Source organism: Macrobrachium rosenbergii, chromosome 49, assembly GCF_040412425.1.
Source record: "Macrobrachium rosenbergii isolate ZJJX-2024 chromosome 49, ASM4041242v1, whole genome shotgun sequence".
NCBI lineage: Eukaryota > Metazoa > Arthropoda > Malacostraca > Decapoda > Palaemonidae > Macrobrachium > Macrobrachium rosenbergii.
This window is the reverse complement of record NC_089789.1, coordinates 42993503-43018605: the sequence shown is the minus strand read 5'-3', so window position 1 is coordinate 43018605 and position 25103 is coordinate 42993503. Positions and strand designations below refer to the sequence as shown.

General features: G+C 37.0%; 1 protein-coding gene across 1 annotated transcript in view; it reads left to right on the top strand.

Annotated features, from left to right (window-relative positions):
• LOC136832375 (uncharacterized) overlaps window positions 1-23060 on the top strand; it is a 28023-nt gene extending 4963 nt beyond the window's left edge. The window contains exons 2-5 of the mRNA XM_067093285.1: window positions 12286-12571; window positions 12613-13419; window positions 14274-14437; window positions 22066-23060. Coding sequence (XP_066949386.1) covers window positions 12286-12571; window positions 12613-13419; window positions 14274-14437; window positions 22066-22966 — 2158 coding nt within the window. The 3' untranslated portion in view covers window positions 22967-23060. The remainder of the gene's footprint in view (window positions 1-12285; window positions 12572-12612; window positions 13420-14273; window positions 14438-22065) is intronic.
• The last annotated feature ends 2043 nt before the right edge of the window (window positions 23061-25103 follow it).

Genomic DNA, 25103 nt, shown 5'->3' with positions numbered 1-25103 from the left:
TACAGAGAGAGAGAGAGAGAGAGAGAGAGAGAGAGAGAGAGAGAGAGTTGTCTTTAATCATACTACACAATATACATTGTTGATGTATGGGAAGTGGAAATGGGTCACAATGTAAACCGAGAGCCTTCTTTATTATTCTTAAATTCATTGAGATCTTACTATATTTTCCCTTTCATTTTTTGGTTTCCTTCTAAAAATGAAATTTGCTTATTAAGGTATGAAAAACAATAATAGTAATATATAAAACTACAGTGTTTTATAGCCAAAGAAAGGAAGGTATTTCTCTCAAGCTTAAAAAGTCCTTGTAAATCTTGTGGTAATTTCAATTCCACCAATCAATTTAATTTTGTTTTCTCGTAATTTTTCGTACTGCAAATGTTTATGGACCTTTATATGATTCCTAATGTAGCATCAAATTAAGATTCTGTCCACACAGAATCGACAATAAAATCTGCATAGAATCATCTGTTTTTTTTTTTTTTTTTTTTTTTTAGTTCATCTTCTTAGACGCCAGCGAGTCAGCAACACTGACTTTTGAGAATGGGTTTCAAAATGTCTTTTGCTCTTCAGTACAGAACATACGCTCTCACTGTTTAGTTAATAGCAGTCTTTTTAAAAGGACTGTTATTATTATTATTATTATTATTATTATTATTATTATTATTATTATTATTATTATTATTATTATTAACTGGAAGTGAGATACATAGGCCAGACTCATGAAACCTCTGGGATAGACATGAAGAGCATATGAGACCCATTCCCCTACTCTACTGCCAATTGACATAAACTTTAAACAAGTAAAAAATGAGCCAAAGTTTCTTCGGCGCAATAGAGTTTTCTTTACGACGTATTATACTGTACGATCAGCGGCCCATGAAACTATCAGTCACTGCCCGATGGTGGCCTGTCCAATAGCGTTGCCAGACGGAAGATCATGGGTAATTTTAACCTTAAAGAGAATAAAAACTAATGAGTCTAGAGGGCTGCAATTTGGTATGCTTGATGATTAGAGGGTGGATGATCAACATATCAAGTTGCAGCCCTCTGGACGCAGTAGTTTTTAAGATCTGAGGGCTGACAGAAAAAGTGCCCTCTCAATAGTTTTCATTTACAGAAAACTAAGAAAAACTCAGGGTTCTTCTAAAACCGCTGAAGCGCTCACGAAAAATTAACTTTACACGTATGTGGCTAGTTTCCTCTTTAGGGGTATCATAGAGGGCAAACCACCACGATTAAAAAAGAAAAAAAAAACTGCAAAGACTTGTTAAAGCAAAGGAAATCAGTGTTCCAGCCCAACTCATCTTTCCAGCCAAGGTGGAGAACTTTTCCAGTGGTTTTTCATTGGCGCATTTTCTCCGGGTTGACCTGATTACAGTTCTTATGGAAAACCGCAGTTATAATTCTTTATATGTTTATTTTCACTCTGCTGAATGAGAAAACTCCTGCAGGCGTTGGAGCCGAAGGGAAACTATTTTCCGCAAGGCTCAAAAAAGGCATTTCGACTCGAGTGCCGTGCGTGTTTTACCTTCGAGGCAGACATGACAAAACTAATAATTGTGTTTATGGCTTTTTACGTACCTCAGAGAGCACTGTCATCTGTGTATGTTGGTAATGGTAGAAGCTCGTTATTAAGTATCTACTTGTAGTTGCTTTCCATATGAGCTTAAATGAATCTAGTTATATTTTAAGTTACATAAACTGGATAAGCCCCATCCTCTTTCTCTCTCTCTCTCTTTCTTCTCTCTCTCTCTCTCTCTCTCCTCTCTCTCTCTCTCTCTCTCTCTCCGACATTATAAGAATAAAGCAAAAAATGGAATATTGTGACTTTCAAAGCCCATTTTGGTAGCATTATTTGAATTCTCATAGTCCTCTTAAGGCAATGTATATTTGCTACGTACTTAATGATTTTCTTCGAGAGAACTTTTCTTTCAAATTACTTTGAACATTTAACTCAAATCTGGAGGAGTTTACTTAAAAAAATAAAACTCCTCTCAAGCGGAAACGTCCTAAACGAGTCGTAACATATAAGAATAAGTTAAAAGAAGCAATTCTTTTTTTTTAATGCCATGTAACAGTCGACCACCATTACACAAGAAACAGAACTCTTCAGCAACTCGAAGCAAACCATTTCTTGGATTTACAACTGCAGGAAGTTGCCCACCTGCTCATGGGCAGTTGGGGCAGCAGGTTAACGAAATGCAGTCTGTGGTCATGCCATATGGTTTTAAGGCCGTTTGTGTGGGCTGTTGAGAGAGAGAGAGAGAGAGAGAGAGAGAGAGAGAGAGAGAGAGAGAGAGAGAGAGAGAGAGAGAGAGAGAGAGACTCTGGAGGCCCAGGAAGGAACGAAAGGGCAGACAAAAGCCCGCGAGTTATATCCACTCACACCTTCAACAGCGCTGCATAAAGGCCTTCATAGAAGGAAGGGTCTGCCATTTTTACACTAGCTGCGTTTGTACAGTGTTACAACACACACACACACACACATATGGATATGCGTTTGAATGCCCACGTGAGTGTGTGTTTGTGTGTATACGCGTGTGAATGCTTACGACTCAGATTTTGTGTTACCGTTGTAAACAGATGATTTCACAGCGTTTTTTTAGTTTTACCTTACATAAATTAACAAAAATGAACTACCACACGAGTCTCAGTGATTGGGCTTCAGATGTGGAGACTTGCATAAATAACACATCCATCAAAGTAAAACTTGACCAACGCCTTTGCGCGTTTACTTGAAACTTACAGTCCCAGAAAATATAAATAATTAACCAGGGAACTTCCTGCGTTTACGAGCGGACGGTGAGAAAACGAGATTCGCAAATCGACAGTCTGTCTTTCCTCGAGTACGGTCATTAAGGTGATGGTCATTTGTGATACATCTGTTGCATGTGTAAAGCACTGCAAGGCACTACTCATTTGCAAGGTGGTGCTTGCTTTCTTCCTCTTCTTCTTCTTCTTGCATGCAGAAGCCAATGGCGTTGGTAACACCACGTCCTTGAACAGACAAGGCCCGAGGGAATCATTAATGAATAGGGGAAAATTAACAGTTTTATCATTTGTCAGTTTTTCAACAATAAGTTCAATGCTGACTGAAGGATGAGGCCTTTGTGCAGAAAATGTTCTTCACACAGAAGCTTCACCAGCAGTGCGACAAACCTCCTTCACTATTCGCCATTCACCCCTATCTTGCATGCTATCGTATCTAGGGTATAATACCCTTTCCAAAGTATATATGTAATTGTAAATAGATATTTGTAAATGCAGTTTTTGTTTATACAAAGATATCTGTAGTTACATATACAAAAAAAGGTACAGAAATACCCCCCTGAAAGAAGATACAGAACCGCCTGATAAAAGACGAAATGCGTCAAGAGAAAAAGAAAATTGGAAGATCAGAGCAAAATAAATTCAACATAGACTGCTGAGTCATCTCCATTGATAATTATGAAGCAATAACAGAAATACATCTTTCTGTAAATATTTTATGTGCGGGGAAGATCAGCTGTGAGATAAATATAAAATCACAGCTTCAGTCAGGAATGAAAACATAATTTGTTACTGAGTTGGTGAAAAATGCCTTTAGTTGCTCTGAAGGTGTCTTCAAGCACAAGGATAGGTATTGGTATCATAATGCTCGCATTTTCCCTTTAATATGAATTTAGAAGTACACATTATTTACCTAATGTTATTTCGCACAACGAATGTACGTAGCGTGTAATAATAATAATAATAATAATAATAATAATAATAATAATAATAATAATAATAATAATAATAATAATAATAATAATAATAATAATAATACATTTAAGCTTGAAATATATGCCGATAAATAAAGCATAGATTTTGAAGTAATTCATGTAGACATATATATATATATATATATATATATATATATATATATATATATATATATATATATACATATATATATATATATATACACACATAAACATACACACACATATATATGTGTATATATACATATATATACGCATATGTATACATATACATATGAATATTCATGACTGTGCATAAGTATGAATTCAACGGAACGATTTGCCTATGCATGGATTCTAACCCCAAGAGTTTCCGCTTTCGCAACACACGAGTTACCACGAAAAATTTCGGGTTTCATTTCCAAACGAAAACTAAATATTTATCTATTTTTACTCAGCGTCTGAATGCTGTGGTTCTCTCACATGTAAAATATTCGTGAGAAGGATTAATTCTGTAACTTCTCTACGTAGCGAGATCATTTGGAAGAGACATATGGATGGGCCATGCGGTTGCAATGCACGCAACATGGCGCTTTTTTTCAATCTGCGTGGCTGACAGAGCGTTTGAGACTGAGGAACACTTACATATATGTATATATATATATATATATATATATACATATGTATATATATATATATATATATATATATACATATGTATATATAAATATATATATATATATATATATATATATATATATATATATATATATATATATATATATATATATATATATATATATATATATATATATATATATATATATATATATATATATATAGCCTACACAATTCTATGATCAGAGAAAGAGAACCTCCTCTTGGAGAGTATCTGTAATAAGGCATAAGTGTGTTCACCTCGGTGATTTTTTCACATACGTGGCGAAAGACAATATTTATCGGAAGAAAAGCCTCACGCCTCAAAGAATAAACCAGTTTTTAACGCATTTCCAAGGCCATTTTTTTTTTACTGTCCCAAGAAAGCGGTTGCTGTAATTGTATCAATTTACTTTTTCGTAATAATCATCTTCTTCGTTATATTAACTTCAAACGTATTGACATTCTGATCTACGGCAATGATAACAACGATATATTAATAACTTTCTATGCATCCGGTACGTTCCCGGTCCAGTGGAACCTCGAATTTAGTAAAAGCCCCTAAATTCAGTTTCAGCGAAAGCCGTTTAAATCAACGAGGAACCTGTGGTTGACAAAATGAGAGAAAACCAGGAGAGCACCTGTAATTGGCGGTCAATGTTCTCCAAGATGGAAACCGAATATGGAATACACCTTGAGCTTAAATACATGGTTTGGTGGTTCAGCTTACTTTCGACCCAAATAGAAACTTTGTGGGCGAGGGAGAAAAAGCTTAGAAGCTTAAAAAAGCTTGATTTCGCTCCTGAACGGGGGAGGAGAATTTTGTCGCGCCAGGTGGAAGTACAAAATCGTGGTAATTTGGTCTAAAGTGATCGTTGGGCATATTGCAATTTTTATCATCATTATTATCTTCTTCGTCATTGTCTGTGCAAATGAGTCCTCTCTCTCTCTCTCTCTCTCTCTCTCTCTCTCTCTCTCTCTCTCTCTCTCTCTCTCTTCACCACCACGATTCCCAGGATCGATCCTGGGTAGGGGAAAGCTGTTAAAGCTCTTTTTCTTTTTCTAGGACCTGGTAGCTAGTTGTGTATACAGGAGTGCTGGCCTAGAAATTTTCACATGATATTATTTGTTTTACAACAGAATTTAAAACATTGTAGGCCATTTCCTATTAAAAAGTATTGATATATATATATATATATATATATATATATATATATATATATATATATATATATACATATATATAAATGTATATGTATATATGTTCATATATATATCTATATATATATATATATATATATATATATATATATATATATATATATATATATATATATATATATATATATATATATATACATATACATCCATACATACACGGTTACTGATGGTTTGGTGTTACATTTACTGGTAAATAACATTGATGAAGTCGCTCTGTCATAACATTCTTAAATTATAAAACCACGGTGTTATGTTTACATTTTACTAATATAATATTAAGCCAATGAGCAGCTCAGATACAATGCAACTAGTGTAATTGGCCCTGACAGTTAAGAAGATGTGCAAGAACCCCCAACAATATGACTGACCACGAAGAAAGTCAGCATTCGCTCTCGAGATCTGTAGCTCTTTGTTACGGTTACGTAACGTCGGTTGACAGGCAATGAGGAAGCTATTTTGGGCTTATTTTCATTCTCAGTGACTGAAAACATCGTGTCTGGGGTTGTATTATTTCCAAGCGACAAAGAAAAACAAAGAAAGATAACACAGATGTCTTTTCAAGAGGCCATATTTTGGTTTGCAAGACTTAACGGACAGTTGGGCTTGGAGCGGCTGTGGTCTTGAAAAAATGGTCTGATATATATATTTTTTTAACGGCTTTGAAATATTCTTCGGCGAGGCGAGATGCTGGTCGCATGAATTGCAAAGTTGCGCTTTAAGAGGCACTAAAATATTCTCAGCGTTGTTTATTCCGTTACAAACATTGCGTGAAAGCTGATGTGGTTCATGTAAGCCTATTGCTTATTGCAGGTCTAACCAATATTTTTGTAAATCGCTAAAGATAAAGGCTAGCAAAAATCACGTGGCATACACCATATGCAACATATTTCTTTGGCTTAAGTACTTTAATGAACTGCAGTTCTTTACTAACTTTCCAGAATTAGAATACTGAGTATTATATGGCCGTAAACTGGACGAGTTGAATATGCCCCTCGTCAAATATCCGACTTGAACAGCTGTTTGTACTCATGGGAAGAAGTAATTCCTTAGCACGCTTGGTAGCACAAAAGATAAACGTAATATCAGACTCTTCATAACCCAGATTTGAGTCCCGTTGTGAAGGAAGCGTCATCTTTAGTCATTTCACAAAGGTATTTGAAGGTTTTCAGAATGGGAAACACATCCGGTGCAAGCGCAAGGATCACGTTTGTTAGGTCCGCGAATTGCTCGCGGCTCGCAAGTACCTGCTTCGATTGGTGTTAAGAAAATGGGCGTGTGGGTCAAGCAACTAAATCCCGAAAGCCTTGCTTTTAATTGCTAACTTCTCCTACATGACACTTCATTGGTACCCCAGTTATAAAAGGTTAGGTGGTCACCGTTATACCGAATATTGTTTATGGTCTCGACGAGTTCCAAGTTGGCCTCTTAAAATATTCAGTTTCTCACCTCGGATTGTAGTTAAGGTTCTAGAACCGTTACAGTTGCATAACTTACGCTCCAAGTTCACGTTTGTTGTAGCACAGTCTTGAAGCGAGAATGTTTTTATTTTTTTTTTTTAACTTGTCCCTTCAATTAGCGTCTGCGAATGATTGGTTATCATTGTAATGTAACCATTCTTATGTAGACAAGTTACCGGCAAAGAGAATAATTTGTAAAATGAAATGTTGATGGAAAGATTACTCATTCAATGCAGATATTACCGAAACAGTTTTTAGCGTTATGAGTTACTGCTAAAAGGGTTTATTGGTGAATTAATAATATAAAAAAATAATTCTTCGTAATATGAGATGCTGTGAAAAAAAATCTTTGTGGAATTAAATACTAGCAAGAAGGATCACTAGTCTTTTGAGGCACTAACAAAAGTATCATTACCCAATGGCGATAACAAATGAATTCTTGGTCAAATGAGAAACTGATAAAAAAAGAATATAAGGAATTCTCCGTCACAACCACATGAGGAGAGTGACGAATTTGATAGATTGTGCCTGTTGAAATCTCTTAAAATTTGGTTTTCCTCAAAAGGCTCATGGATTGGTACTTACTTCCGTGTTTAAATCTTCTATCACTGTTGCTTTCTCACTGCCGTAGAGCGATCTCCTCCTATCACCAACTTTTCCTAGGAAAAGATTTTGAATTATTAATAGCTGGTATATTTAAGTCATTTATCAGTTTCTTGGCATGCAAATAAGAATGTTTAAACATTTTTCTCTGCGTTCTAATTATGGATTGGTACTTATTGCCATGTTGAAATCTCCCGTTGATTTCCCTACTGACGGATTGCTACTTACTACCGTGTTGAAATCGCCAATGACGGCCGCTCTAAAATCTCCAGCTTCTTTTCCAGATATTGGTATTCGTTACCCTGTTTAAATCACTTATCTTCTCTTTTCTACTTTTAAATACGTAACGTAAAAAATCGTACTTAACAGGAAGGACAAGAAAAATAGGAAAATTTATAAAAAGAATTGAGGAATAGATTACTGTTGCAACTGCAAACAACCATTTGATTTCCCGAAGTTACTCTGCAAATCTTCATCATTCTAGCTATTCGTAAATGTCCCTCTAGTGGTGTTGAAGACCTCATTATGAAAAAGTAAAGCAACGTGCTTTTTGTGGTTGTTGCAAATTTGTTTTGTGCAACGTAACTGTTGCTATCATGCTGTTGAGAGCACTGGCAATGCAAATATGACAGTGTCTTGTCTAGCGGCTGTTGCTTGGAAGCTTATAGGCTGACTTTTCTTTATTCTGTAAACACGATTGTTCCTTTGTGTGCCACTCACTCACACACATACACACGCACAAACACACACATATATATACACATATCTATATATACACATTTATATTCATGTTGTTGCCTTTTTATGTGAAGATCAAGGTCATGTTTTGTTTTTTCATGCATTCTTCTCCTTCTTAAAAACCTGACTTTATTTCTTTACTTAGTTTTCATCGTTTTCTTTCAAATTTCCTTATTCTAACTAAAACAACCCTTATATAAAGCATGTAACGTAATTTCCTGATAAAGGATTAACGTAATTCTAGTTAAAATGAACGAGATTCACTAAAATGTAGACCTCTATGGTATCCTAATTAATTCTTAATTGCACCGAAAGTTATTTGCTCTTCCGATTGTAAGTGACATCGTTCTGAATAATAATAATAATAATAATAATAATAATAATAATAATAATAATAATAATAATATTATTATTATTATTAATAATAATAATAATAATAATATTATTATTATTATTATTATTATTATTATTATTATTATTGCAGGTTCAGACATTATCATCATATTAAAAACATTCAAAATCCGTAGAATCATAGCTTAAAGGATTTAGTACAATACATCAAAATAACTTGCTACAGAACATTACAATAACTGAATACCACAAGGTACTCTATAAGGGCAATTACTAGTATTGAACCCTCATAGATTTACTAATCCACTTGCGTCCAAAAATATTTCGTCATTCCTTCGTTTTCTCATGCATGACATCCGTGTTTTAATGCAAAACCTTCTCATGTAACTCGACAACCACCCACAAATATCCAGCAGTGAAGGCAATTAACTCTTTATCAAAAACTGACGAAGTGTTTAGAGACACAAAAGCACAAATAACGCAGTTGTACGTCCCTCTTGGCAGGTCTTGACAAGCTGCGTTTGATCTTTAACAAACAAGCACTTCCTTAAACAAACACTTGCATCATCTTTCATACTCCCCTGACGCCCATTGTTCGATCTGCGCAAGGCGACAGCGGTTTGCCTTTGAAGGGAAAGACGCGACAGCTGTGAGAGCGCTGTAATTAGATACAGTCTAGGAGAGAGAGAGAGAGAGAGAGAGAGAGAGAGAGAGAGAGAGAGAGAGAGAGAGAGAGAGAGAGGTTCTCTTTGAAAGGTGCACGCGAGGGGATTTTTTTTTTTTTTTTTCATCCTCTTAGCTTGTCGCCCCTGGCCACGTTTCATTCACGTCTCGACCACCTTCTGTGTTCCTGCAACGGCGGTAAATTCCTTTCATTCATGCTTATTCATCTGGAGCCTTCCTTTAACTCTTTCGTGTGTCGGCACTTTTAATCACTGCTGTTGACGTCCATCGTCCCATACCTTGATCATCTGTGATATTCTTGCAAATGTTTCTAATTAACTCCTAAACATCTGCTTAGGTCAAAGAGAACGATGCCAGAAATGTTAACAAGTTAAAGTTTCATGTTTTGTTTGAATTCGATATGATTTTTTTATTTATTTTCTATCCCATACTTAAAACACCAGCAATGAAACTAAAGAGTTTACCCAGAATGTTACAAGATAGTAGCCGGAATTCGAGTGAAACTCTTAATTTTTTTCCTTTAATTTTATGAACGTATGGCCACATTACTTTTAGAACTTGAGAACCACGTAACTCTATAGAGGAAGATAGTCAGCTGAGTCTATCAATAGGAGAACTTGTATTTTGTCTGGAAGCGTGATGTAAATTTGGCGGTACGTTGTGCTCAAAGCGAGAAAAAAAAATGCCATTATAGACTGTAACGAGATAGATCCGTAATGATAAATACGCAATCTTAAAAGCCCAAATTTTTAAACTCTAGATAGCGCTGACATACAAGTATATTTTCGTATATACAGTAAGTGTTTGTACGGAACGTGATTACTTCGTCTGTACAGTGTATTTACAGACATGAATATTTGTACGGAACAAGATTAAATCGTCTGTGCAGTGTATTTACAGACATGAATATTTGTGCGGAACAAGATTACATCGTCTTTACAGTGTATTTACAGGCATGAATATTTGTACGGAACAAGATCAAATCGTCTGTACAGTGTATTTACAGACGTGAATATTTTTACGGAACAAGACTAAATCGTCTTGCAGTGTACAGGCATGAATATTTGTACTAAATCGTCGTCTGTACAGTGTATTTACAGACGTGAATATTTGTACGGAACAAGACTAAATCGTCTGTACAGTGCATTTACAGACATGAATATTTGTACGGAACAGGATTAAATCGTCTGTGCAGTGTAACTAAAGTCATGCAAGTTTGTACGAAATTGATGAAATCAACTATACAGTGTATCTACAGGTATGCATGTTAGTGAGCGTAAACCGTTGTATTTTCTGAGTCCCGTTATCTGCATTTCCTTTGTTTTTTTATTTCTTCATCCTAAAAAACAGGATGTGGTTATTTTTCAAAGGAAACATATGGCATATGGGGTCTTTTTTTTTTTTTTTTGCTTGTGTAGGGAACCCACCCTTCCATGTATTAAGTACCTCAAGGTCACTCAACCACAGCCATAGGCAAGAAAACAAAAACACACACAATCAGAAAGGTTTACACTGCGCTTTGTGGAGCTGCCTCCTTCTTGGTGGGTTAGAGCTATTTTTAGATAACATTCTCTTAACCCTTTGTTAGGTGAGGGCTGTTTGTTGGTCAGTTCTTGGTTTTTTAAGAATTTGTTTGAAATCGTTGTGTCTCGTGGCCTTACCGATTTTTGCATTTTTTCACTTAACTGATACCTCAAAATTATTTTTTTCTTCCATATATTTGAGGATATCTGGTGAATTTTAAACTTTTTTCTTTTTTAGGAACACTGTCCTCACATATTTTGACTTTAACAACTTACCTTCTTTATCTGGCGTTACCAGGGAAGAAAGCTTTGTCTTAAAAAGAAAAGATAAACTTGTCCCTCGCCTTGTTCTCAAAAATATACTTTCTAAAAAAATATGCGTGCTCAGTAGTGCATATTAAACATACAAAAATGACTGTTGTATATTTCACCATGCACTCCTTCATGTCAGAAACATATTGTATATCTCCCACTTTTTTGTTTCTTCTCTGTTTCCATGTCAATTGAAACTTCTCTAAGTTTCACGCAGCTCATCTGCAATTCATGAAGCGTATCTAAATTTACATAGATATTATGTGCTTAGGGATGCTTATTTAAGCCTCACGAAACTTATTTACGCTTCACAAAATTCGTTTACGCAGCACTAAACTATCAACGCTTCATGAAACTTACCCACGATTTACGAAGCCTATTCCCCCTCCTAGAAGCTTTTTTTACGCTTCCAGAAGCTCTTGGTAAAACAATTTTCAAGGTAGAAGCACTCAAATTAGATATAAAAAGTAAATTAAAAGAGGCATAATATGTAGGTTGCCATTTGGAGTTAAGGTGACTGAGTTATATGGACAGGGAATTATTCGCCCCTTTTTTGGCATTGTCGAATGTGCATTTTTTCAAATTCTTGAGTCACTTGCATCGACGGTGATTTTATCCATAGATTTTCTGTTTCAGCAATGTATCAAATCTTTCTCTCTGACCTTCCAGGATGTGTGGTGAGAGAGACACACTTGATACTTAGCTGAAACAGGAAATCAATGGATAAATAACTCAAAAAATTGAAAAAAATGCATATTTGACCACTTGACCAAAAAGAGGATGAATTGTCACCTGCAGGTTACCTGGTTTACCAAATTCAAGAGCTAATACTGGAGGTATTAGCCCTATTTTAATCATAACTAATTTCACATGGCCAGTAGCGACAATATATGAATTTGAGTTTAACCGTTGATAATAAGCGTACCCTAATTTTAGCTAATGAGGTTTTAATTGCTATGCAAAATACGTTAGAAACATTCTAAAAATGTTCGTAACCTTCATTTCATCTCTTTGCAGACTTTGGTACTGGTTACTGGCTGTCGCTGCAACGACCGTTTTCGAAAAATCTGTCGCTGCCAGAGAGTCCCGCAAAGAACCAAACTTAGCCACATCATCCCTGGGAGGCAACCTCCTCGGGGAATCGACGTCCCCGACCCCTGGTGGCAGTCAGGAGACGAAAGGAGACGTCTCAAAGACTGCTGGTATCGATATCGACTACGATTACTTCATGTTCGGAGTCCAGAAAGCCGTCTCTGAGGAGGAGAAACAGAGGGACCAAAGAGGTGATGCCCCCCGACGAGGGGCAAGAAAAATCCTGCGGAGGATTTCCCTGGGCATTCTCAGGTTTTTAAGGACCACGACTACTCGTACTATAGCTATGACGATGGTGCGTCTCACGATGAGAAGTACGAACACGCAGAAGGGTCGATTGGTCACGACCCCTTTTCGGTGTTCTACGATTCTCTGTTCCCCGTCATGGACGAGATGGAAGAGGGCCCTGGGAATGACCAGGATAAGGCAGTGACCCCAAAAGCGTCCACGGAATCCCCTCAGCAACAGGGGCAGTTCGTTTCGACATCGCCGGCGCCTCCATCATACCACAAAATGCCGTCGGCATCGCTGAAACCCATCCAGGGTACACGGCCACAGTACCCTCCTCCTCGCCCCCCTCCTCCTCATCGCCGTAATAATTCAGCGCCCTATCGACACCACCAGAAGGTCCCTCGTCCTAAACCAGCCGCTCTCAGGCCAGTGCCATCCACAAAGACCTCCAACGTCACGAAACCCATGGATTTGTCCCACCTGAAAGTGCTCATGCCCAAGATTCTCGAGAAGTTCGGCCTGCCAAAATCCTTCGGCGAGAAGCTCTTCAAGAACGAGGCCGCTCTGCAGGACACGATCCTCCAGATCATGAAAGACAAGGCCTTCCGGAACGCCCTGGGCATGATCCCGAAGATGGACCTCCTGAATGCGGACATGACCAGCCTAATGAGTACGTTAAGTTCCCTCGACCCTACGGTCATCATGAACCTCTTGAAAAATGCGGATTTGTCGAAGGTCACTTCTCTCATGTCTAGCCTGGGCATAGACACTTCTTACATCAGCGGGGTTTTCAACAGGGCTGGGGCAGCCGCGCAGTATTCCACCAAGGTAATACTTTTTTCTGACTTCGTTCTTAGAGAATAACGTGAAATATATTCAATTAAACATATCCGATTGCACTTTCAAGTAAGCTATGTAGTCCTACAATTAAAAACACGTTGCAACTTGGTAAAGATTTTCCTGAGGAGTAAAACTTAGATTACCATATCGTCAGATCTTAAGTCGCACGTGTTTCTCTTTTGTTTTGCGAGGGATAGAAATGTCTCTGAAGTTTCAGTAAGACTTTGTTGTGCAATATGGGGGTTTCTTTTATGGTGAATTGTCATCTCGACGATGTGACTTGTTCTAAGTTAAGCCGATGGTCCTAAACATCTTTCGGGTATAAAGGGAGTAAAATGCTTTACAAAGAATCAGTTCTTAGAAGAGGGCTGTCCTTCATATACATAACCACCAAAAAGCTAATTATAAAGCGATGCTTAGCAAATCTTGTGATGTTTCGGGTATCAGTTTGTATGAATGACGTGAAAACAAATTTTCATGTAAAGTTTTAACGCTCAAAATAGAATTAGAAACAAATCATGAAACATTAAAACATTTCAAGTCACACGTACATACCGGTATACATGCACACAGACACGAACACACACACACTTACACTTACACACACACACACACACACACACACACACATATATATATATATATATATATATATATATATATATATATATATATATATATATATAAATATATAGACAGATAGATATAAGTATGTAAACATTTTGTTAGGTTGCGTATCAAATCAGGAAACGTATAACAGAACGAAACCTTAATATCTTAGCACGAAAGTGTCCAAACCACAAACAGACGAGAACTCATCTTCTCGTCCACGTTCCATACAGGACGGTGGCGAGGACGACAGCAAACTGATCTACATCCCTATCCTGGACACGGGCTCTGTGAACAACGTCCAAGTCCTCGGCTTCATCGTCATTCTGTTTTTCCTTCTCACGACGGCATACGCCTACTTGGAGTTCGGAGCTTTCGCTACGGCCAGGAAAGAAAGGTAAGTCCCCCCTCGAGAAATTCTGCTTCCCGTTTTCTGTTGGACGGCGATAGGTGGGGAAGGCGAGTGATGCAATTCAGAAGACTTTGAAACTGATTAATTTATTGTATTTGTTTGTTTTTTATTTGATGACGGGGCCAACTGAACGGGAAAAACACCACAGTTAACAATACCGAAAATACAGAAGCAAGTAAGAATTCCAAAGCAGGGGGAGACAAACTTTAAATGAGCCACAGAATAAAGGATTTGGAAAATCTCCCGATGGGTGTTACGATCTTGAATAATTGGAGAAACCGCAAAAACTCTTCTGATTCAGAACTCTTGATCAAGGGGTAACTTCTGCGATGTCACTGGTAGTTTAAACTGTCCTTGTACCGGCATAGCTATGGCTCTGTTAAGAAGCCTGTGACTTTAAATCGTATTTGGAATCAGTTCACAAGGCCAAGAACTGTCTGTGAATGCTTCCAGCCTTTCAATCCTTTTATAATTGGAAAACACTGGCGAACCTGGTCGAAATAATCCTCATCTCATCAGATATCTAGCAGATATCTCTCTCTCTCTCTCTCTCTCTCTTCCACAATCAACATTTTATACGGAGGACTAACCGAAATCTGAAGACCACCTTGATGAGCTATGAATTAACAAATTCTGAAAACTATTACATTTTATGCCGGTAACTTTTCCTTCAGCGAGTTACCTACGAGATTTAATGGATTTTTTTGTTCGTTTTGGAGCTATAAACGCCTCATTATATGTAATCCATCTGGACCCATTATTTTTTTCGACATTAGATACACATCTGCGGTCCTGGCTGACGCCCACAGGAATTAATGGGCTAATCATAGCAAGGTTTCGTTTTACTACTGTGACTACTGAGACGGAGAGGGAAACTTTACTATTATTATTATTATTATTATTATTATTATTATTATTATTATTATTATTATTATTATTATTATTAATTTTTTTTGTCTATCACAGTCATCCTACTCGAGTGGGTTTTTACAACGAAATTATTATTATTATTATTATTATTATTATTATTATTATTATTATTATTATTATTACGGATAAGTCCCGTTCCTTGAGTGTAAATCTTGACATATTGCTAAGGACTTACACCCAAGAAAAGGGACTTATTTTATATCTTTACCGTTAAAAACCGTGATTTTCTCAACGCTCTTCAGTATGAATGTATTTCTTACTTTTTTATTACCGCTATCTTCAGCACCAAAACGATTATTTTAATTAACTGAACACAAACTGCTGCATCTTTCCCATCATATTCACCACAGGAGCGCTATGAGTGTCAGGCAAGCCCGAATTATGTAAGGCAGGTGAGAGGCGGTGATTAGGCCTCAATTGCTTTGCTGTTAAGTGAAACCACGTAATCAAGAGGAAACCATGTAACTCTAATTGTCTATTTCTCTCTGTTACTTTTTTTTTTACTTATGGCGATTCGGTGTGAATGTGGAATCGTGGGGATAATGATATGATAATAAGTAGAAGGATTAGAAGCCAGGCCTTCTCTTCGTGGACCTGAACTGACTAGTGAGTGAGACAACAAGGTGGTCGTTAGATTTCGGTTAGTCCTTGGTACATATGGTTTATCATGGAGAGAGAGAGAGAGAGAGAGAGAGAGAGAGAGAGAGAGAGAGAGAGAGAGAGAGAGAGAGAGAGAGAGAGAGAGTATACCTGATAAATATCTGTGGGTGCGAGGATTATTTCGATGAGGGTATTGATCAGTCACGTACCCTGTTGCATTCTCTCTCTCTCTCTCTCTCTCTCCATACAAAAACTGCGACCAACAACAGTAGACAACGACAACAAGTACCCAATATACCGATTATTATTATTATTATTACTATTATTATTATTATTATTATTATTATCATTATTATTATTATTATTATTATTATTATTATTATTATTATTATTATTATTATGAATTCAGTCTCCTACTTTCCAAAATTTGTCATCGTATTTGTAATAATAATAATAATAATTAATAATGGAAATTGCCAAATGGAAAGAGAGAGAGAGAGAGAGAGAGAGAGAGAGAGAGAGAGAGAGAGAGAGAGAGAGAGAGAGAATACTATAAAATTATTCTTCGCAGTTGGTCTGCCAACAAAAAAGAAAGAAAGAAAAGCTTCCTTGACGGGAAAACGAGAGAGATTTTGAGACAATAAACTGAAGAGACAGCCCCAGCATTTGTTGATTTTTGAAAACGGTTTGCGTGATGGACTCACCGAACCATGTCTCTGTCAGTTTTGGTGGCTGTGCACTGTCAGGCGAGATGGCAATATTTGCTAATTAGCGGACTGAATTTGCTATTATTATTATTATTATTATTATTATTATTATTATTATTATTATTATTATTATTATTATTATTATTAATGAAAAGGGGTAAATTATCTTCACTAAATTGTTATTCATTGACAATCCACAGTGATTTCGATATCTCTGTATTTCAGTCAAAGGTGACAAACATACCTTCGACTACCTGTACCACAGTGTTCCTCACCTCACCCGTATTTATAACGAAGGTTCTTCGTTTTCAATACTGCGCAGGGGTTAGAAAGTTCCTTTCGACGAAAATACGAGACAATGGAACTATTGTGGGAGGTTAATGCGCAGAAATTATCATTATTATATGAAATGGACTCATTCGTACAGAATTATTAGCTTAATAATCTTAAAAGGCCATTGATTGGTGAAACACGCATTCATAAAATAGAATGTTTGTATGGGAATAACGTGAGGAAAATAAGAAAAACAAGGAATAGAATATACAAATAAAGGGAAATCAACAAAGAAGTAAGAATATATAAACCGAAAACAGAAATACTAATAAAAAAAAGTAACGCTCATAAATTCAAGAGAGGCTCGGATACTATTGTATAGTATTAGAGCCTCTATTAATTTCATGTGCCATGGGCCCAAAACCCGCCAGGAAAACCATCCTATCATTTAAGAACAGAATCAAGACGCCGAAGAGGATTATGCAAATAGTTGTTGCAATCAGTACCAGAACCTCGCAAAAGAACCCTTACTTTCTTTACCTCTTTATTTTTGATATGCAATATTCAAATGATCTTACCTTATTTATTTATCTTAGGAGGTTGTTGGTTGTAAGGGGGTGGGGGTGGGGGGTGGGGGGAGAGCTTCTTGTTTAGGTGGAAATAAATGAGGTTTTGTTAACTGTTCACGTCATTATTCATCATTTTTCGACAATTATGCAAAATCATTAACTCACCTGACAGCCATGTCGATCTGGATAGTTTTCAAGAGAGAGAGAGAGAGAGAGAGAGAGAGAGAGAGAGAGAGAGAGAGAGAGAGAGAGAGAGAGAGAGAGAGAGGTTTCTGACTGGCCGATGAATTAAGTGGAAAGTAAGTGCAAAATCTCTTGACATACTGTTGTATATTGTATTGTTGTGCTAAACACTCACAAATATCCTGGAAGTATAATTTTCTCTTACTATCGAGATGATAAATCAAAAAATTGCTCATTCATAAATTAAAGAAATATCCACTAATTGCCATTAGCTTCAGTGATGTCAGCTGTAGTTATTTACCGCCAGTTCCTAATAATACAACACTGATAGCCGGACACATAGATGATATAAAAGTCTTTTAAAAAAGATACAGAATCATACAGAGAAGCACACTCGGCTTTTTTCGTAGGTAACTATCGCTGTGAAATTTCAAAGAGGACTTTTATGTCTCATAAATTTTACCAGTTTTCTTAAGTGGGATATTTAATTTATCCAGTAACTTCCAGAGCATGGAGTATTTATTATCAGGCGTGAAGCTTACTAGTGTCCATTTGTCATTCATTTTTTTCGAGATTTTAGAAGAAGAAGCATATTATCGTTTGCATGAGAATGAAGAGTATGAATTGTAATTAGCTTTGAGGGGATCTTAATCTAATTATACAAAAGTGCGTATACTACATGAATAAATTCACATAAATATATATATATATATATATATATATATATATATATATATATATATATATATATATATATATACATACACATATATATATATATATATATATATATATATAGAGATATATAGAGAGATAGAGATATATAGAGATAGAGATCCAGAGAGAGAGAGAGAGAGAGAGAATGGCTGTTGGATTGGTAGGGCCTAACATACAAACATAAACTGTCTTGCCAGATGGGCGTACACTAGGAAATGTGTGAATAATTGCTTCTCTCCTTCCCTGAACGACAACGGACGTCTGAGAAGAAGAGGCCGTGAAAGAGGGATTATTGGCGGCGATCAGCCGACAGATGGCAGCACCGACTGGAAAGGACCGGGGGGGGGGGAAGGGTGGGGGATGGGGGTGAACGGGCGGCGGTGCCTCTCAACCGCTCACTCTAATGACCGCTATTCATTAACCGCAAAGCCCCTGTGTAAATCTAAACGTATCCTCTTGTTGCAAGTGCATCCGGGCCGGGTTCTTTTGCACGCACAAATATCATGCCGCTCAAGATGTCAGTAGGTGATTTTATGCCTGTCTGGGAACTGCAATTGCAGGAGGATCGCGTTTAAGGCGAGTTTTCTGATACTCGCTACAAACAGACAGGTAATTAGAGAGCGTACTTTTTTTTTTTTCTTGCTGCAAAAACCGTGTGGCAATTTGAAGCCTCAGAAGCTCTTCTCGGCCGCAAAAGTGGTTCGCGTCGCCTACTTCTCAGTTTGCACGTTCCGGAAGGGTGACGAATTTGCGCGTTGTAAATTACAAGAAGAAGAAGAAGAAGAAGAAGAAGAAGAAGAAGAAGAAGAAGAAGAAGAAGGAGAAGAAAGTCGAGATGCGTCTGCCTGCCTCTTCACAGTCCAAAATCTAAAATGAACATTTCGATAAGTGAACTGCAACTCCATCGTCACTGTTGTGAACATTTCGATAAGTGAACACACACACATATATATATATATATATATATAATATATATATATATAAATATATATATATATATATATATAAATATATATATATATATATATATATATATATATATAAATATATATATATATATATATATATATATATATATATATATATATATATATACTGTATATATCTATGTACATATACTGTATATTTCTAACGTAGGACTTCTTCACCTGCTTTTCGAGAACTCCCCAAAGATTGGCAGTAAGGTTTCTTAGAGAGAGAGAGAGAGAGAGAGAGAGAGAGAGAGAGAGAGAGAGAGAGAGAGAGAGAGAGAGAGAGAGAGAGAGAATATGATTTTATATGGGAATGATGAAGTCATCACAGTTTCAAGCAGTTATATCCAATGTTCCACAGTTTTATATATGATTATAACCCACTCTACATCCAACTGAAAGACTGGATAAAAAAAAATTTCGGTCCACGCAAGAAGTTTCTTGATAGGTTTACAGCTTCACTGCAATTAAAATCATAAATGAAATTGAAAATTATGGTTCATCATTTCGTTTGGAAAAAATGAAAATATTGAAAAGGGAATTGATCAGAAAATGTAAAAATGATATGGAGTGGAAGGGCACTAATCAGAGACTATGAACGGCAGAACTATTAAAAAAAGGGGGAAAGGATAACTTTATCATCTTTTCAACCAGACGTAACGCATCGGGACAATACCTGCATCTTCAAGAATGGCAGAAATCTCTTTCATTTCTAAACCTAATTGTGTTCTGGACTTCACGGAACATTTTTAAACCTAGTTTTGTTCCTGACATAATATTAGAGATAAAGAATGGCGGAAATGTCTTTCATTTTTCAAACTAATTTTGTTTTTTGAAGCAATTTCACGGATCAAAAATGGCGGAACTCTCTTGTATTTCTAAACCTAATTATGTTCTTGACTCCGCGGACCAAAACTGGTAGAACGATCTTTTATTTATAAACCTAACTCTTTTTTTTCGCCGTAACTTCCTGGATAATAAATGGAAGAAGAGTCTTTTACGTAAACCTGATTTTGTTCTCGACGCATCTGCGTAGATCAGTAATGGCAGAACTGTCCTTTATTATTTTTGAAGGACATAATTTTGTTCCCGCCGTAAATTCACAGATCACGAACTGCAGAATGTCGTTTGATTTATAAACCTGATTTTGTTCTCGACGTTACTTCGCAAATCATAAACAGCAGAAGGGTCTTTTATTTTTAAACCGAATCTTGTTCTTGACGTAAATTTTACCGTTAAACCTAATTTTGTTCTCGACGAACTACGCAGATAAACAAGATGATTAACGGCAGCTCGCACTTTTGTGTTAAAGCCTCATTTTTTTCCTCGACACAGATCTGCAAATTAAAACTGAGGGAACAGTTTTTTTAAAAACCTATTTTCGCTCTCGACCTAACTGCACGCGGAACGGAGATTTACTGCGACAGTTTATAGGAAGCTCGAAATGCATGGATTGCAACTGCTCGCAATCGTTTGTAGCGCCGACGGACTGAATAACGGAAGCCTGCGAATATGGTAATGAGGTGGTTAGGCGTTTTCTCTGCAAAGGTGAGCAAAACGGGCCTCCCAGACGCCTGCTAATTACTGTTACAGGTAACATACTGGCCGCTCAAGCTTCGCCATACCCGATTTTCCGGCCGTCGGTCGGCTCTCTTGCAGTCTGGTTTTCGCATAATGCTGGAGAGATTACAGGCTCATGCATAAATAATTCTGTGGATGAACAGAAGTAAAGTTAAGCGTATATATATATATGTATATATATATATATATATATATATATATATATATATATATATATATATATATATATATATATATAATATATATATATATATATATATATATATATATATATATATATATATATATATATATATATATATATATATATATATATATATATATATGCATTTGCATTTTCGCCTAAAGAATATGCAAGGAATAATGCTATTAAGGGCTTTACAATGATGAGCCGACATTAAAATAAAGGACTTAGTCTCTCTCTCTCTCTCTCTCTCTCTCTCTCTCTCTCTCTCTCTCTCTCTCTCTCTCTCTCTCTATTTCAACGGAGGGAAAAGATAGGCTTATATCAGTTTTATTATGAACAAGATACCAAACTTGTACAAAATAAGCTGTTTTGGAAACGAGAGCCCGTTCTGTTCTCAGATGGACGACTTGACCACTTCGAACATTTCAGCCCGACAGGTTCATCATTGCTATGCAGAGTGTTGCGAAGAGAAATGTTGTATTTACATAAGCCGCATTTCCGGTAGGGAGGAAACTCCAAATATATTTTCTTTAAAGGACTGAAGTTCTACCGGCAGCTACTTTGGGGTGATGAAACATAAGTACGTTGGAGAAGATCGAGAGAAGATGAATTGTATGTATATATATATATATATATATATATATATATATATATATATATATATATATATATATATATATATTTAAAATCAGACCAATGTTGGTTTCCTCTCATGTGGTAATCGAAGACTTAAGCGGTCACTGTGGCACTGAAAGTTGCAGAGACAAAAGTGGTTGCTGGTGTCTAGACCCTTGTTGTATTACAGGTACGTCTTCGGGCTTATGTAGGCTTAAGAACTGTCTGTGTTATTATGACTATTTTACTTAATAAAAGCGTTTTTTTATTCTATTTGCAGGCCCATCCACCAACTGGTCACCAACGAGCAGATCCTAGGTTACGGCGACACGTCCGAAATCTGGCTGCCCGTGGTAGACGCCATCGAGGAAGAGACCCCCTGGAATCCTCCGCCTCCCATCCACATTCTTCAGCCTTCCCCTACTGAGCCACCGGCACCACGCCCACCTACATTACCTCCTCGCCCATACACACTGCCACCGCCGCGCCCACCTACAATACCATCTCGCAAACTCATAGTTCCGCCTCGTCCAGCAACGGCGCTCTTACCGCCCAGACAGATCATCACGGCGGCTCCGAAAAGAGCCACTTTGCCTCCGCCTCGGCCCCGACCTGTCTACCGACCCATCAGGCGTCGTTTCCGCCCGAAGCTCCGGAGGAGGTACCAACAGCAGCGGTACCCGTCGACGAAGAACGAGAGCCCCCTGTACCTGGACTCGCAGGAGATCCGCCACCTGACTCGCCGGAGACCGGTCTACAGGCCTGTGGACCGACTGGAACCCGTCTACTACGACTACTATGAGGACTATTACGAAGACGACGACAAGCACGACTCCGACGACTACCTGTACGAGGACGACTACGAGTATTACGAGCAGGGGTCGTACCGGGAGACCGGTGAACCTTCCAGGGCGGTGGGCTCCATCAATTACAGGTACTACCCGGCGACAAAGAGGCCGGAGGACCATCCGTATTCCTACTACAGCTTCCCGGGACCCAGGGCTTCTGAGGGGACCAAAAAGACCACGACGCCCAAAAGCACCACCACAACCACCACTACCACTTCTACCACCACTACACCAACCACCACGACCACTACCACGCCATCCACGCGCCCTACCAGCAGGTACGCTGACACCATCAGAACGGCTCAGCCGCCCTTCTCTTCCCTCAGAGAGTAGGTGGGTTCCAGAGGTTGCCCACCCCATAGGCCTACTGTCTTCCGACGCGATTCCTGCGTTGAAAACGCAGGAGCGGGAATCAAAGTTGTTCAGTGAACTCTAAACAAGAACAAAAATAAAAAAAAAAAGTTCGCCAAGGATCTCCAGCTTGGAAGGGACAGGCGAAGGCATTGTTACAATCATATAGTTTATTTATTCGTTATTTATTGTGTATTTATTGTTGTTGTTTTTGTCGTGTTGTTGAGTCTTTACTGTCATTGTTTTGTTTCATTTTTTTGCGTTGTTGTTGCTTGACGAACCACTTTGACAGTGGTATGACGTACCAGTACATAATACTCTTTGCTTAGTGATAAGAAGCTTCGTCATTCTTTCGTTGGAGAATATGACAGCTTAGTTTAAGAATACGTCTCTGAAATGCTTCTAAAATATCTCGAGTCAAATGCCAGTACTATATAATCTCAGCTAATTCGTTCCAACTTTGTTTTTTAGAATTCCAGTTGATCTGTTTCACGTTCGACGCTTTTTCAGAAGTGGTGTTCTTTTTTTTTTTTTTTAAGATAGCGGCTGTGATGCTTCCCTAAGTACAATATCTTTCGATTGTTTTTTCCCCTCAGTGAGGAAGAATATTTTGTTCTGACCTTTGACCTATAACTACTCATTATGACGTTTCAGCTTTACCTCACGCGACCTCCCCAGTCAATCTTGGTGCCTCGAAAGCAGCGTGGAAAACAGTTTTTTTTCGCTACTTTCTTCTGTTCCTCCATCCTAAGCTTAATTCTGTGTATTTCCGATTCTTTTGAGTTCGTTTAGATCTGAGATGTTGATGAGTAAGGTTCCGCACGATCTTCTGTGATCGTTACGAAGCTTTTCGATCATTTCAACTTGATGTGTGTTCCACTACTGCTGTTTTCCAGTAGATACTCTAAAGCCAAATTCACCTTAATAAGTATATGCAAAAGATGTCATTTTTGAATGGTCTGGGTCTTATGTCGATGTTGATCATTGATTATCATTGTTTCATGAATTGGTTTAATGGAATAAAAATCACCATTTTGTAAAAGCAAGATTACACTTTCACGGTACATTTTGAGAACTAGAATATCTTATCCAAATTGATAGATTAATCAAGTTTTATGCACAGGAAAACACAAATAATCTGTAAATGTAAGATTTTTTCTACGGAATATTTCGGTTCCTTCACAAAGTGATATAATGTAATTTTTAAAAATTAAGATTTCCTGTTTATTCGATGAGACTGAAATATTTAAAAATACGTAGCTCCTAATGTTCATTAAATGACACTTGAATATTTATCATAATATACTGCAATGTTTATCAAAGGCGAGATGTTTTTCAAATAAGGCTGAAAAATTCTTATCAGATGAGACACTGCGGAGGTCATCAAATGAGAGTCTGTAATGTTTATCAAATGAGAATCTGTAATATTTATCAAATGAGAATCTGTAATGTTTGTCAAATGCGAGTCTGTTATGTTTATCAAATAAGAATCTGTAATGTTTATCAAATGAAAGTCTCCAATGTTTATCAAATGAGAAACTGTAATTTTTATCAAATGAGAATCTGTAATATTTATCAAATGAGAGTCTGTAATATTTATCAAATGAGAGTCTGTAACGTTTATCAAATGAGAATCTGTAATGTTTATCAAATGAGAGTCTGTAACGTTTATCAAATGAGAATCTGTAATGTTTATCAAATGCGAGTCTGTAATGTTTATCAAACGTGAGTCTGTACTGCTTATCAAATGAGACTCTGCAACGTTTATCAAATTAAAATCTCTAATGTTTGTCAATGATGATTTTTAATGTTAATGTAATAAGAGTCTATAATGTTTACCAAATGAGATTCTGTATTGTTTATCAAATGAGAATCTTCTTTTTTTATCAAATGATAATCTCTAAATTTATCTACGTGAATCTGTAATCTTTATCAAATGAAAATCTTTAGCGTCTTTGAAATAACACTCTAATTAGAATCAAATGAGAATCTATTGCTTACCAAACGATTAATCCTGAATGCATAGTCACCCACGAGAGTCAGGTAAAGGTTTTTTGCCTGGAAAAAATGATAAAATCCTTCTGTTTGATAAACGGAGAATGGAAACTGTATTCCAGCC